The sequence below is a fragment of the Pteropus vampyrus genome, unplaced genomic scaffold, assembly GCF_000151845.1.
Source record: "Pteropus vampyrus isolate Shadow unplaced genomic scaffold, Pvam_2.0 Scaffold231, whole genome shotgun sequence".
Taxonomy (NCBI): Eukaryota; Metazoa; Chordata; class Mammalia; order Chiroptera; family Pteropodidae; genus Pteropus; species Pteropus vampyrus.
Genome location: NW_011889012.1, coordinates 252,585 through 268,023, shown reverse-complemented (window position 1 = coordinate 268,023; position 15,439 = coordinate 252,585). Strand labels below are relative to the sequence as shown.

Here is a 15,439-nt window from a genome sequence, read left to right as displayed (position 1 = left end):
ATTCCTCAAAGGGCGGGGAAAAAATATTCAACAGGGACAAAATATTTGCAAAATACCCTAAAATTCACCATCACCATTTTAACTTTAAGAACCCTCCCCCTCCCCGCCGAAGTACAGTGAATATATGAACTAGGATATTTCAAAACAAGACAACAGTGCACCCTTCCAACATGACCAAAACTGCTTTCCACGGTCTTACTGCTCACTGTGTTACATCATACTAATAAAATAAGGATCAGCAGCAGACACATTTCAGGTGCTGTGAATTCTCCCAAATGGTATTCACTGCGAACCTACAGTGTACGCCCCGTGACGTCAGCACGTCAAGCGCCTACACAGCTGCTGCGGCCTTCCCTAGGGGCCACACGCGAAGGCCCGCAGCTGACGGGCCGGGCACGGCAGCCAGGCAGGGGCATGGGCCCGTGCCCTCACAGACATCCCGATGCTCGGCAAGCAATGCTCAGAAAAGACAGTCGACACACCGTCCCTTTGAGGGGGGCTTTCCTTCTTCCCAGACCCTGCTGAAGACCTCTAAGTCGGCCGTATTCTCCCATAGCATAAATCTGCACCGCATTTTCCTCACTTAGTTTTAAGATTCCCACTAAACACAATAACATCACATAAAATCCACTCCAGAAAGATCTATGCCAAGCTGTTAGCAGTGGTTACTCCTGGAGGCCGCTGGGTCAGTGCGCACTTGAGCATTATTTAATGATGTGGATAGCTATAATTTTTTTGTTGGTTTTTTTTTTTTCCCCAACTGTATGGTTTTTTTTTCAGATTATATTTTATTTATCTATTTATTTATTTACTTATTTATTTTCGCCCTCCCCCTCCCCTCTGGTAACCACTAGTCCACTGTGCACGTCCATGAATCTCTGTTTGTCCTATTCATTTGTTGCTATTAGGTTTATATCCCACATATAAGTGATTATCATGTGATTTTCAAGCTTTTCTATCTGGCTTATTGCATGATTATTTCAAGGTCCATCCATGCTGTTGCAAATGGCAATATTTCATCTCTTCTTATGGCTGCGTAATATTCCGTTGTATATATGTACCCCAGCTTCTTTAGCCAATCATTTATCATAGAACACTTAGGTTGCTTCCATGTACTGGCCACTGTGAATAATGCTGCTATGAACATCGGTGTGTATGTATCTTTTCAGATATGGATTTTCAAGTCTTTAAGGTAAATACCCAGTAGAGGGATTTCTGGATCATATGGTAGATCAATTCTTAGTTTTCTGACGAACCTCCATACTGTTTTCCAGTGGCTGTACCAACTTGCAGTCCCACCAGCAGTGTATGAGGGTTCCTATTTCTCCACATCCTCTCCAACATGTTATTACTTGTCCTGTTGATTATAGCTATTCTAACAGGTGTGAGATGGTATCTCATTGTGATTTTGATTTGCATTTCCCTAATAGCTAGCAATGTTGAGCATCTTTTCATATATTTGTTGGCCATTTTTGTGTCCTCTAGAGAGAAGTGTCTGTTCAGGTCCTCTGTCCATTTTTTGATTGGATTGTTTGTTTTTTTGTTGTTATTGAGAATTTTTTGTTGTTTTAACTTTACTTTTATAATTAAAAAGTCAATTTATATTTTGTAAAATAAATGAATAATAAACACTGGTGTTATTCAGATTTTCCTTACCAAATATTTTAGCCTCACTTTCAGTTATCTAAGAATATTCTTTTGGATAGGATTATACAACCCAAACCACTCTCATTTAACCCAATTACCAGTATCTTAGTGGACACTCATCCTTTATAATGTGAATCAAGAATTTAACAAACTATCTGTAAACAAACGTAGAGTTCTTCCAAGTTAAATTATCCACAGACAACTTTTAGTCCCGTTTCCCCCCTCCCAACCCACGCAGGTCATGAGATACCCACTATCCCCGACTCAAAGACCCACAAGGAGCACAAACTTCAAAGCGGCCTAAACCAAGAGAACACACACATATGCTTCCAAGCAAACATTATCCAGAAGCCTGACTGTCCACCATGAACGGCTGCCTCAGGAGCAGGAGCCCTCAGAGACCCAGGGGACAGGCAGCGGTAGGGGCCAGCAGACCGGGGCGGGGGGTGGTGGAGGGTAGAGGGACGCTGCTGCCACTCCCCGAGAGCTACCTGTGAAGGCTGGGCTGCTGGCCTCCGACCTTGACTCAGAGTCATCCTCCAAGGTGGCTGCTTCTCCAAAGAGCACTTTCCCTAGGAAGAGACGAAGCAAGGGTCTGTTTAGGCTCACTGAAAGGAGGGACTTTGAAAACCAAGTAAAGGCACAGTCTAAGTGGAAAACTGTAAGCGTATCTGATCACCCTCTCAAACAGCTCTTCGTCGTATATATTTGCATACGAGTGCTAAACACGAAGAATGCAGAGATATTATAGAGTACTATTAAAATCAATAAACCTATATGGAAAGAAGTTTAAAACAATGATTCTCAAACTGTACCACAAAATGTTTTAATAATTAGTCTACGGCCATGCCACCCTGAACAAGCCCGATCCTGTCAGGGTTGGGCCTGGTTAGTACCTGGATGGGAGACCACCTAGGAAGACCAGGTGCTGTAAGCGTTAAAAAAAAAATTTTAATAATTAGTAAATATTTATTGACTTAGATTACTGATAATGTTAAATAATTTATATCACCTTTTTTTCAGTCTTAAGAATGGTTAGAACCAATCCCATTAGCCCTTGGGTCTCCAATGGCACATCGGAATTTACACGTAACACTTTTATACCTAAAGGTCACTTTTATTATCTTTCAGTTTGCTAGATTCCGTGGCTGACAGTCAGAACTCAAGCACTGTGTGGTCTGGGAAGATGGAATAATAGTTCAGGTTTTGCAAAGTTCTAAAAATACATTTTACAACAGTTTCCAAACTGTATTAATAAGAAAAAAAGAAAACAAAAGCCTTAACATGACTTAACTCATTAAATCTTATGGTTACAGTATATATAAATATCATTAAATGACACTATCAAAATAATTATGAGGAACTTATAATTTCTAATTTCACTGCTTTTCAAAGAATAGGTCATACATGTGACAACTTCCAAAAGTCTACATTCATGTGACATTAAAGACAAAAAAAAGCAAAGGAAACCTAAAATTTAGATGAAACTGGTATGACGACAGGTTATCAGAGAAATAAAAGGGTCTGTTATTACAGAGCAAGCAATTTACCCCCACCCCAGCCTGAGCTCAGGAGCCAGTGAAAGCAAACTCTCTCTGTCCAGAATCAGCGGTTTGCAAATCGGGGAGGGCAGGGCAAGCTGCTGCCAGAGAAGGTATGCCAGGCCACATTCCCCAGCCTCGCCTGATCCTACATCCAACAACGACAATTCTGCTTTTCTCTCTCTTATGTACTGGCAGATTTCAACTGAAAAAAAAAAAAAGAATTCTGAGGCTACAACAATAAATAATTGAAAACCACAGCTCTAAGTGTAAAACAAACAAACAAAAAAACACTGGAAAAATAAAAAGATTGAGGACATAGCAACGTCCTAGACAGAAGAAAATGAAACAACTCGTCTCAACCACGTGACTCATCTTTCAATCATCATCACTGGAAAGAGTGGCTAAGAAACAAGCAAGACGCGCATCAGAGTAACTCAGCCTGGGAATCTCCAAATTCAAGAACAGAGAGACGAACTTTTCCTAGAATCCCTTTGCTTTCAAACAATCTCAGTGTTTCACCAAAATTTCAAAGTTGATTAAGCATCCTACACGATGATGGTCCAAATATTATTGCTTCTAAGTTCTTCCAGCATATAAGTCAGTCAAGGCTAGACTATTATTCCTGTTAAGATCCCATTCAATACTGCAAATAATATTAGGCATTAGTCTCTCAATTAAATACTCAACTCATGACACAAAAATGATTAGTATACTGTGGGTCAATTATACCACAATAAAAAAAGATTTAATCTTTGAAGATTTCAAAATTAAAAAATGACAGCAATTACTTCCTATGGAAATCTAGACTAGAAAAGAAACTAATTGCTGTTGCGAAGTGATAATGTGTACCAAAACTATCGGATTATATCAGAAACACTTGGATCTAATAAAAATAAATTAATTGCATCAGAACACTTGGGCATGTACAAAGATAAATATGGCTGAAAAATGATAACCGGGCCCAAATTAATTATATAATTAACCAAACATTATTCCCGATCAATACTAAACAAAATTCACTGGGAAGATAAGTTATCTTTATAAAACATAGCATACTCCCTAAAGCAGTAGGCAAACTACGGCTCGCCTGCTTCCGAAATAAGTTTTACTGGAACACCGGATCCATTAGCTTAGTATTGCCTACGGCTACCTTCCCACCACAGGACAGAGTCAAATAGTTACAAAGGAGACAGGGAGGCCCACAGGGCTAAAATATGTAGCACCTGACCCTTTACAGAAAAGTTTGCTGACCACTGACCTAAAATATTAGAAATTTATGACAAAGCAATTCTGATACACGAGCAGTTTGTAAAAGCCACCCTACCAGACCTGGTCAAGCCCAGCAATATTTACACACACAACCGTCCGCTGAGAAGAGGCATGGGCACAGTCGACTGTATTACGGACACAGAAAGATCAGTAAGATTTGAGACTCTGATTTCTGAAATAATCACCTTTTTGTTTTCTTGAAAGGACAGGGCTGCATGAAGAACCCCCTCCGGCTGTAAATCACAGAAAATGACAGATGAAAGTAAGGTAACAAGCTGCTAAAATCCAGAAGGAATTCGAAAATATTCAAAAAGCTTGGTTCATCTTTAAAACTAGAGAATATGTGAATGTATTTCCACATGCGGTGCTTAAGCACCAAACTGCTACACTTAAATTTCAACATGAAATCTACATCGCCATCCAATATAGTTCTAAAGACATGACCTAAAATGTGAAAAGAGCTCAAACAAAGTGTTTAAAGAGCCAAATTAAAACCATCAGAAATCTCAGATGACTTGGTCAACTAATAATCAAACAGAAATTTTCATTAGAAATAATCATTAGAAATGAGTATTTCAGCAATTATTTGTAAGGCATGCATTCCACAGAGAAAAGGGCTCTTCAGTACAAAGGATGGGGAACGGGCATATTGACATTTTCTGCTCACAGTTCAGGCAAACACTTATGTTAAATGAAGCAGCAATTAGACAAATTAATCGAAGTCCGACTAGGCTGTGGAAGCTGTGAGTAGAGGCCACGCCACACGGAGGCTGCACTAAATCGACCCCATGCCACAGGGCCTAGGAGAGGCCAGGCGGTGCAGGAGCCTCCGCTGTGCCAGACGCAGTCCCAGAGGCTGCGGTTCAGGGCTCCCGTCTTGTCCGGCGCCCGAGGGGGTCTCTCCACGTCAGACAGGGCCCGCCGGCCGCGGAGCGCCAGTGGTCGGTATGCAGTAGCACGGGGCGGGCCCAGGGCGCAGCCCGGAGCGCAGAGGTGCTGTGGGGAGGAGTGGGGGTCTCCTAAGCTGTCAGGACAGTGAGGAGGGACCCTGGGGCAGAAAGGAACTCGGAACGCCCCAGAAGACTTCAGGATCCCACCTCTGGCACAGTAACAGAGATGACAGGTCCTGGAAATACCTCCCCTAACGTTTTCATTTCGCGACAGACGAAAGGCCACGTGGAGGCAGCCAAGCCGGAGGGAGCCGACCTCATTTTGCCGCCTCGCCTTCCACACTCCGGTTCCTCCGTCTGTAGGTCGGGACGATTCCTGCCTTATGAGTTTTGTCTTCAGGAGCGGAGGTGCACAGTGCCTGACACACCCAGGCTGACCGTTATCCGACAGAGGGCAACCAGCATCGCTGCAGGGTTCATTCGGAGTCGGCCTTCCCAGTGACTCACCTATAAGTTCCACGATGCTCCCACTGCGGCCGCGGCCCCCGGGCTGGTCTCTGGTGGCGGGGAGCTGCGCCAGGCCGCCGGCTGTGGTCAGAGCCTGCAGGAGCTCTGGGGGCGGTGTCCGGAAGAGCTGCTGCAGGAGCTCCAAGGCCCCAGTCACGACGTTGTGGTCCTGGTGCTGCGTGTACCGCAGAGTCAGTTCGTAGACCTGTAGACGGCAAACGCAGGGGGTCGTTCTGGTTTCTAACATGTGGACGAGGGGTCGCCTTTTTTGTGTTTGACAGTCTTACATTGGCAAAATTTGTGCCTTATTTTCTGCCCCTAAAAATTTCTCTGTCACATCTACCACTGTGGTCATTAGCTTCTACGTAGTTTTCTAAATTCCATGATTTTTTTCACTCTTAAATTAATTCCTTAAAAGTAGAGCACGTCCACAAAAGCAGAACATCCTAATTAAGACCTCATCTCCCTGAACTGGCGACCAGCGAAGGGAGAACGAAGCCCCACACTCACTGAGCAGTTACTCTGACACACGTTTAAGCAAGGACCATCGATCACCCTGAGTGTCACTGAGAAAGTTCTCAAAACCTTTAAGGCGTTATGTTGGATATTACTGCTTAACACACTACAAGAGATCCCGTGGACATAACGAACTTATTCTTTTTCCCTTTATTAGAGTTGCCAAATAAAATAAAGAGCATCCAGTGAAATCTGAATTTCAGATAAGTAACAAATAACTTCGCTGTATAACTATGTTTCATGTGATTTCAAGCACACTTACACCACAAAATTATTCATGATTTATTTGAAATTCAAATTTAACCGGCACTCTAGTTTTGCTTGCTGAGTTGGGCAGCTCAATCTTTAACATCGTAAAAGCAACACTAACGTTTAAAAAGAGACAGTGTAAAGGGTATAAATTAAAAAGCACAAATCTCAGCAGTGGCTACTTTTTTCACGTGTGTAAGTTCTGACGGGGACCTCCCCAGCTCGGGTCGCGGTCCCAGGCAAACGCAGCCCGCACCTGCAGGTGCACCCACACACCTGCACCCGCAACTCGCACCCATACACCCGCACCTGCACACCCCCGCATCCACACCCCTGCAACTGCACCAGCACACCCTCACCCGCATACCCGTATCCGCACACCCACACCCGCACACCCACACCCCCGCACCCACCCACACACACACAAAGTTGTGCCAGGCGGCTGCGGGGGCACAGGGGGCACTGGGCTGTTCCAGACAAGGCTGCTGCCCTGCTCTGGACAACCAGCTTGCGCCCCGACTCTGCAGCCATCTAATTGTGTACAAACTCGCTAGGGAAAATGACCTCAGCGTCCCACACTGCCTTCACCTCACCTGCCCCCCAACTGTTAGCAACATCATCACTTTCGCGTTATTAGGATTTCCACATTTACATACTACTACGGAACTATTTAAATCCTACGTGCTTTGCCTAGAAGTGGAGTCTAAAGACTGAATAGAACCCAGCGTGGAGCCCACCGCGTGGACACTAAAGACTGAATAGAACCCAGCGTGGAGCCCACCGCGTGGACACACACAGCTGAGCTGCAGCGCGAGCTCCGTGGTTACTGAGCAGGTGAACACATCTCACATGCCCCGGTTTAGAAACAGGGCATGGTGTTCTGTGCCCAGCAGATTCGGGGCTTATGCGACACTCATGGCACCCTTATGCGAGGACCTTCATTTCACTCTGATTGGACTGCCGTACAGAGTTCACACAGCCAGGCGTCGTGACCTAGGACCTGGACCCAGTGGTCCGGCTCCAGAGGCCACGCTCTCACCCCTCGGTCCTGTCACCTCCCTTTCACGTGAGTTTTCTGAGTGGCAGTCACTTATGCATCGGCACCAGAGTTAACTGGCAGCTCCTACCTGCACCAGCTGCTCTGTCGAGGGAGAGACTTCCATTTCTTTCCGTGTCACCCCAAAGCTGCCTTTCAGGCTTGTGTCCTTGACTTGCTGCTGCAGCAAGGGCACCAGGTACCGCAATGTGAGCAGCACCCCAAGAATCAGGAGGGTGGGGTGTTCGTCCTCCACAGGGACCAGCAAACCTAGAGAGGTGGCAACGAGACCTCGTAACATCTGACCCGCTACCTGGCGATCCACAGCCTACTGTGTTAAAAACAGGTCCACGGCGAACCCTCTCGTGAGGTGGGCAGTGGGGGACAAAGATGACACAAACTTCACGGTGAAAATACGTGCGTATCTCATCGTGAGCCGAAGCCCCGGAGTGGCTGAAAGGGAGGCCTTACATCTGCGGCTTGGCAAGGCCCTGTCGTGGGTTCTGGGGAATCAGAAACTCAGCCGGCTCTTTCATACCCAATGTCCAACACCCACACCCGCTCTGGCATTTGCTAGCGTGGACTCCACAATAGCCCCAAGCACAGGAGAAAGTGTCAGCAGACCTAGACCCGAACAGAGAACCTGCAGGGCCCGGAGGCTCGGCTTCGGGCCTTGGGGACTCACGGCACTCAGAGCCACCACGGCTGCTGTGCGGTCTGGCGACGTGGAGGGCCTGGTCTTGGAAGGTGGGTGGGGCGGCACGCTGGCCTGCACACACTGCCCCACTGGCTGTCCTGGGCCCAGGGGAGCAGCCCTCTCTCAGCACTCAGCTCAAACCCAGACCCCATTCCCCAGTCGGCCGGCACCCAGGGCCTGGTCCCAGGGCCGAGGGACTGCCTGCCTGATTTGAAAGAGTTTCAAGGTCCATCTGGAGCAGACGTGGGCGCAGCAGCAGGAGCACACGTCGTACCTGAGAGTGCGTTCAGCAGCCAGCTGTAGAAATACTGCGTCCTTCGGGAGTGCTGGCAGATGCTCACGGCGCAGCCAGCCGCCGTCCGCCGCACAGTCGGGGAGCTGGACTTCAGGTTGGCTACAAACGCCTTTAACAGGACCTGCGGACGCAAAACGCCCCGGGCAGGAGGAGAGGCTCCTGAGAAGCTCGCCAGGCCTCGTGAAACTCAGCCTGCCCCGGGGCCTCGTGGAACATCAGTGACCAACAACGGGAGGCTTTCCAAGGCCAGACACAAGCCCCAAGTTCAGTGTGTCCCAGAGCGGTCTGCAAACACGCGGTCTGCTTCCTGCCTGCCTGCCGGGCGGGACTGCAGCACCTGTATCCCCCACACGAGAGCGGAAGCCCCAGCTCTGGAAAAGCTGCACCCACAGTGTCTGAGGACAGGATCAGTAAATGACACCGTGTACAGTAAATGCAGTACAAATAAAGGACGAATCATGAAGTCAAGAGAGCGCTTGCCACCTACAGTGACATCCTGACCCAAGAGAACTTGTGTACATGCTGCTAGATGTCTCTGAGACATCCTCGGGTCTGGAAAGCAGGCAACTTCACTGACCTGTGACAGCGTATACTCACGCCGTTTCCCTGAGCAACAGACAGCAAGCCTTTGTCACTGGACTTTGAGGACATTCCAGAGACAGGGCGCTACAGTGCTAACCACAGCCACCTAAGCCTTGAGCCAAGGAAGGGAAGGGCAGCCCAGCCGGCTGCAGTGTCTGATGCTGATGTCGCTTAACAGCATTCATTCCCATCACTCTAAACCATGCTCTGAACACGAGTTGTCCCAGGTCCTGTTGAGCACGTGCTGAGCACTGCTGACCTCGTCAGTGACACCACCGGGGCCCCACTAATGGAGGTATGGCCCCCGGCAAAGGGGCAGCAAATAACAGACCGGTGTCGGACTTAGAAACAATTTTCTCCTAAACAGTGAAGTGAGCATTAACTAGTTCCCGGAGGCTCATCAACTCCCAGTGAACCTGCACGTTAAATGTCCGGAACCAGAGAGGTGATGGAGCAGACTGCGGGCCACAGCACATCCCCAGTGGCTGGTGGTCTCCAGTTCCTCCCCAGAGAGACACCATTCAGTGAACCTATCTCTGACAAATTTTTTTAGCTCCAAAAAAAGACAGTGGCGTCTCAAAGAACTCCTTTGAGTAAACATACAAATACATCACTGAAATGATAAATTAAAAATCATTCTGTCAGTTCAGACTTCAAAGCACAGCGAAAGCTAAGCATTATCACGAAGAGTCAGCCCGTGGGGAACCGGAACAGTCTGCAATAATAAAAAATAAAGCTGACTCTGAGAGCTCGAGGGACCTTCTCAGGTCCAGGTCCCATAACACGAGAACGCCTTGTAGAAGGCAGCTGGCAGGGGACACCTAGACCAAACGAGGGCACAGGCTAGACAGGCAGAGACATGGCACCCAGGAATTTGCGGGCATAAACCAGCCCCCTATTCAACTCTTCCCCCATGTAAGAACGCAGAAGTGGAGACACGCTCTCGGTGTGCCTCCAGGCAACTCGAAAGCTTCTAATCCAAATTATGAAGCACAACAGACCTCAGGAAGTCCCCTCAAATGACTGCCTGTCTGAAAGCCCTAACCCCGCCAGCCTCACTCACGTGCTTGAGGTAACAATCATACATACCTTAATTTCATTGTCATTTGCAAAATTGCCAAAAGAAGCCATAATCTTGGGTATAGCTGCAGCCAAGGTCTCCTGAACAGATTCCTCGGGTCTCTTGCTTGTTCGAGTCAGACAGGGCAAAAGGTTCACCAAGTAAGGCCTGCGCATGTGAGAACATGGGTTATTCCACCAGGTCCGCTTCAATGAGAAACGTGAGTGATTAGTTTAGTCCCTGTTGGAGAAAAGCCAGTTTTTATATGCAAAACAATCTGCACTGGAAAGAGGACAAGCCTCTGTAAAACAGCAAGAGGACTAAATGCAAACGGAGTTCCAATGCTGAGAGACACTCAGCTTTCATTTCTCCTGCAACCAGAGGACTCTCAAAAGCTCGTCTGAAAAACTATTTGCAGTAGATTATAATAATAATTAAAATACACCTTTTAAATTAGAAAATAGGTAATACAAGAAAACACCATTCAAAAAATAAAAGTCAAGAAATGAGAAGAAAGGTTTTTTAGAAAAGAAGCATTACAAAGAATTTTTAAGTGTTCAAATTAAATAAGGCCCGCACGGTACTTGGCCCTCTAGAGAGGAAGCAGAAGGTGGGAGCGAGAGAGGGGAGTCCCCTGGCGGGGTGGGCGTGCAGGCGCCCTGGCGGGGTGGGCGTGCAGGCGCCCTCGCTGGCGGAGAAGGCCACAGGCCGGTCTATTCCTGGGACACCGTGAGCGAGCATAGCCCTGCCCTTCTAAGGAGATGACTTTTTTTTGCTGAGACCAGAGGGGAAAAATAAGCTAGCCGTCAAGAGGAAGAGAAACCAGACTCTTTGAAGAAGTAGAACCAGGCCAGCGAGTCTCCAGAGAGTGCGTGGTGACGGGGCTGTCGAGGGCAGGGGCTCCCTGGGCCCTGATGAAGGAGTCTGGGTATTAGATGATCAGCTCTGGGGATGAGTAAAGAGTTCACGTCAGGAAAAGACCTGACCCGGTCATGCTTTTTAGGGTCACATTGGTTGCTACGTGGAGAACTTGGGATGTGGAGAATTTTAGAAATATAACAATTTTTTCAAAGTAAGGATAGGAGAAGCAAAAGTCATATAAAAAGAAACTTCCTTAGCAATCGTATCTCTACAGCCATATCAGATTCGTATTAAACTCAGACTCAGTGGAACAGCCACCTTTCGCGTCCGCAGGGAGGGCTGGGCTCCTCGGGGGTGGGGCCCAGGGCCCGCGCACTCTGACCGGGGGCCAGCTGAGAAGGAAGGGGCTGAAAGCTGGGCCTTCTTTCGTTTTCAATCCATGAAGACAGAACTGTTCCAACTAGTCAAAACATTATTCACAGCTTAATGTTCACGTTTTAACCCAGGTAACAGGTGAAAATTTATATTTCTACAAATCTTACAGTGAACAATAATGAGGTTGGGACTCAACCTCCAACCATTTGACAAGGACCTTTTCAGCAACTACCACGTGCAGATACCGTCGCGACCAGTGCTGAGACACAGCAGAAGACAGACCGAGAAGACCCCGCTGTCCCCGGGCGCTCAACTCCTAGGCCTCTTTGTACTCCCGCAGAAAGGGAACGAGCACGCTGCTAAGTGTGCAAGAATCTCTCTGAGCGCGCTTAACAGAACGTCGACCGCCATATGGAGGCAGAGTGGACAAGAAAGACTTCTGAAAAGGGGACATCTGAGCTGAGATGTAAAGAATCCCTAGAGCTGGCCCCTCACCATAATCCAGAGCGTCCACATACCTGCATTTCTGAGGCCGGACCAGGTGAGCCAGCTCGGCGAACCTCCAGAGGGCGGCACGCAGGCTCCGAGGGGCACCGTTCTGAGTGGATTTAAGGAGTGGGATGTTGCGTTTAAGTCACGGACAACAGTCACCAAGATGATGTCATATAAAAAAAGCAGGTTTTTCATTGTTAATTTCTTTTTTTAGAGAAAAAGTCATGTGTTAGTACTTTCAAAATTTTAAGATCTAGTGAGCTTAATTATAAAGATAAAAAATAAATTACCATTTTAAGTTCCCATCTCATCTAATAAATAATAAAAAGTAAACTTTTAAAGAAAAACAAAATAGTCTACTTTACCAAACAGCTTTTCCTCTTAACATGTTTACTCATTAAATATAAAATTTCACATATACTGCTCAATACAGTGAAATAGTACAATTTTTTCAATAACAGAAAATTAAGGCCTACCTTTTTAATTTCCTTATAGAGTTCTAACTGTAACCTCGGAAGATTAGAATCCATCAAAGCCTACAACAAAATACAAGAGGTCTGTTCGTAGCAGACACAGTCCCATCAGCAGCGCTAAAGAAAGCTAAAAGGCAACTTAAATGTCAATCTTGGGGCAAAGCAGAATATAAGAGCAACTAAAGAAAAAACCTATTTATTAAGAAAAAACCATATATATGCAAAAAGTTATTGGATAAAATAGATATAGGTCATTCACTTGAATAAAAAAATAGAAGGGAAAAAATTTTAACTGTTATTATGATCAAATACTATATAATATCAAAATTAAATGGCAGATGGTTCAAGTTCATGCTGAAGCTCTCATGTGAAACCATTAACGGGCAACCAGGGAAGAAAACACCGAAAGGTCTCCCTCTTCACTGAAGCGCAGTGTGTCGGACGGTCCGACATCATGATGATCCGACATCACAACGCCTGAAGCCTCAAAGCCAGCGAGGCTGTCCCTGGCCTTGCCCTGCAGACCCCATGTCTTTTCTGAAGGTCCGGTCCTCCTGATGCCCGGTGCTCCCAGCCCGCTGGCCCCGTGACCTCCAGAGCCTGCGGCCAGCCAGGAGCCTCTGGCTCCTCACAGCACAGGCCTCATTGGCGTCCCCGGAGCCCCACCCAGGGCCACATGGCCTCCATCCCACAGGGCCTTCGCCAACCGGGGCAGGCTCCCGCCTCACCAGGTTCCGCTCCCCGAGTACGTGCCCCTCTGACCCTGCAACCAAAGCACAAACCCCTCCAGCTGACCCCCACCGCCTCCTCCCATAGCACGCACCAGCCCCAGGGGGCCTGCAGTGGCTTCTAGGGAGCCCCGGCGGCCGGATCTGCCTCTAGGAAGCCTCCTCTGCCTCCCCAGACAGAAATCGACTCAGCCATGGCAGGTTGCCAACACCTCTCAGAACTGAGCGTCTATACTGTCTGCGTATCACATGACTTCTGGACACATGCTGCCCCGCAGGAGGCTGGAAACGGCCTGAGGACAGGAGCCCGCCTGGTGGGCTGGGTCCCATCCCCAGGGCACTTTCCAACATAGAGGAGAAGCAGACCGGGCCGTCCTCTCGGGCCACATAGAGTGTGGGCCTCCTCCCGGGCGTTTACAATGCTCATGAGAAGCCAAGGCCCAGGCCCCGGCACCCACGGGGCACCCACGGGGCCATTCCCGCATCCGCGCCCACCCCGACACCCAGGCTGTCCTTCTCCAGCCAGACCTGCTGAGGCGGCCTGAAGACTCCTGCATTCGCGGAGCAGAAATCTGGGGAGGGCCCAACCCAGGGAGAAGGGAGAGGTTGAGGGGCCGACCCCGTCTTACGTGCAGGCACGACGGGACTCGCTGCAGCCCCTGCACTAGGAGACCAGAAACAAGGAAGAGAGACGGGGACAAAGCAGGGCCAGGGCCAGGAAAAGGACCCAGGACCTAGGGCTACGACCCAGGGTCACCCCGAACAGACACCACGCGCTCCTGTCCCGCAAGTCTTGGGAACAGGTCTCTGAAGAGGAAAGACTTCAAGTGGAACGGTGCCTCTGTGCAGTGACAACATCAGAGCGGTCGGCGGCCAGACTGCTCTCTCTGCCCTCCTTGACCCCCTCCTGCCGCGAACCAAGGCGACCTGTGGGGCCCGTTTAGGTTTTTTGATTCTAAAGACCAAGTTTCAGAACGGAAAAGCCCAGCCTGGTCCCTCCAGTGGGAATAATAAAAGCAACAAGGACATTTAGGCCTGGGAAGAAGTAAGGTCCTCTGCAAACATGTTGTGGGACCCCACGCACGTGAGTCACTACTGGACTGCCGGGCATGGAGGACAAGGTTAAATGGCCACTGGCCATTACATCACTGTGGGAGACAGGACGCAAGCCAAAGCCTGAAGCAGGCAGAGGAAAGAGAGGCAGGAGGCCAGACGGCTGCTTGCTGGTGAAGGGACACCGCCCCAAGGCTGCTCCCGACGGACGGAGCGAGAATCCTGTGGCTCCGGAGAAGCCGGCCACCCGAGCATAGAAAGCGCGGCTAGCCAAGAAACGGGGTCCTGCCAGACCGGGAAGACTCCTGGGGCGACAGGGGAGCACGGACTTCACGCAGCAGAAAACGGAGAGCAGCTGGCGCTCTTCCTGCCCCTCAATCTCTTTGGGGAAGAATCTAAGAACCTCATGGCTGGCAAGAACACTTCTTACCTCTGCGGACCAGAGTATGGCCAGGATGACGCCAAGCACATCAAGCACGTGCGTTCCTGCGTCTGACACACAGACGCACACACTCGGCGCACAAACCTTGTCTGATCCCTTTTACAGTTAAGGACACCTGAGACTCAGAGTAAACACATTTCCCAGACCTGTTTGACTAGTGGGGGGCCGAGGCGAGACTCAGTCTCCTTAAACGCAGGAGCCGAGGGGGACTGTCTGCCTGAAGGAGGCCGGACCTGTGACGGGAGAAGGGTGATCTCTCAGCCAGTGGATGACGTGGCCACTCTCCAGAGGAAGCCGCTGGGAAGGCTCCAAAGAAAGGTTTTATTTTCAAGACCCTAACAAGAAGGGAAACAGTCAGCCAGCCTCTGTCCACCTGGCCACGTATCACCAGGAAGGAGCCTTCAAGGAGAAGAGATGCCACCTCTTCTCAACGCCTCATCTAGATTCCAGGCCTGGACTCGGGGAGTGGAGGAAAGAGAAGAAAAGGTGAGAAGCTGCGACCCAGGTGAGAAGGGTCCCCGCAGAGAAGGGAGCGGGAACATCTGCTCCTTAATGACGATCAAGAAATCGTTTTTGGAGGGAGTGTCAGGAGCTGTGTCAGAGAACCTTCTTCAGGCTGGTTAGCCCACGATGGGAACAAGGTCTAAGCCTGAACATGCAACTCAAAAGGCCCAGCCACAGATTCAAAGGTGGCCTGGAGGACGGTGACCAGGATGGGGGGGG

General features: G+C 48.8%; 1 protein-coding gene across 1 annotated transcript in view; it reads right to left on the bottom strand.

Annotated features, from left to right (window-relative positions):
• Window positions 1–15,439, bottom strand: part of HTT (huntingtin) — a 114,234-nt gene that overhangs the window by 87,900 nt on the left and 10,895 nt on the right. The window contains exons 3-11 of the mRNA XM_023519670.1: window positions 14,306–14,369; window positions 12,497–12,556; window positions 12,047–12,126; window positions 10,322–10,460; window positions 8,630–8,771; window positions 7,750–7,928; window positions 5,858–6,062; window positions 4,646–4,693; window positions 2,032–2,219 (exon numbers count right to left, since the gene is read on the bottom strand). Of these exons, the coding sequence (XP_023375438.1) occupies window positions 2,032–2,219; window positions 4,646–4,693; window positions 5,858–6,062; window positions 7,750–7,928; window positions 8,630–8,771; window positions 10,322–10,460; window positions 12,047–12,126; window positions 12,497–12,556; window positions 14,306–14,369 (1,105 nt within the window). The remainder of the gene's footprint in view (window positions 1–2,031; window positions 2,220–4,645; window positions 4,694–5,857; window positions 6,063–7,749; window positions 7,929–8,629; window positions 8,772–10,321; window positions 10,461–12,046; window positions 12,127–12,496; window positions 12,557–14,305; window positions 14,370–15,439) is intronic.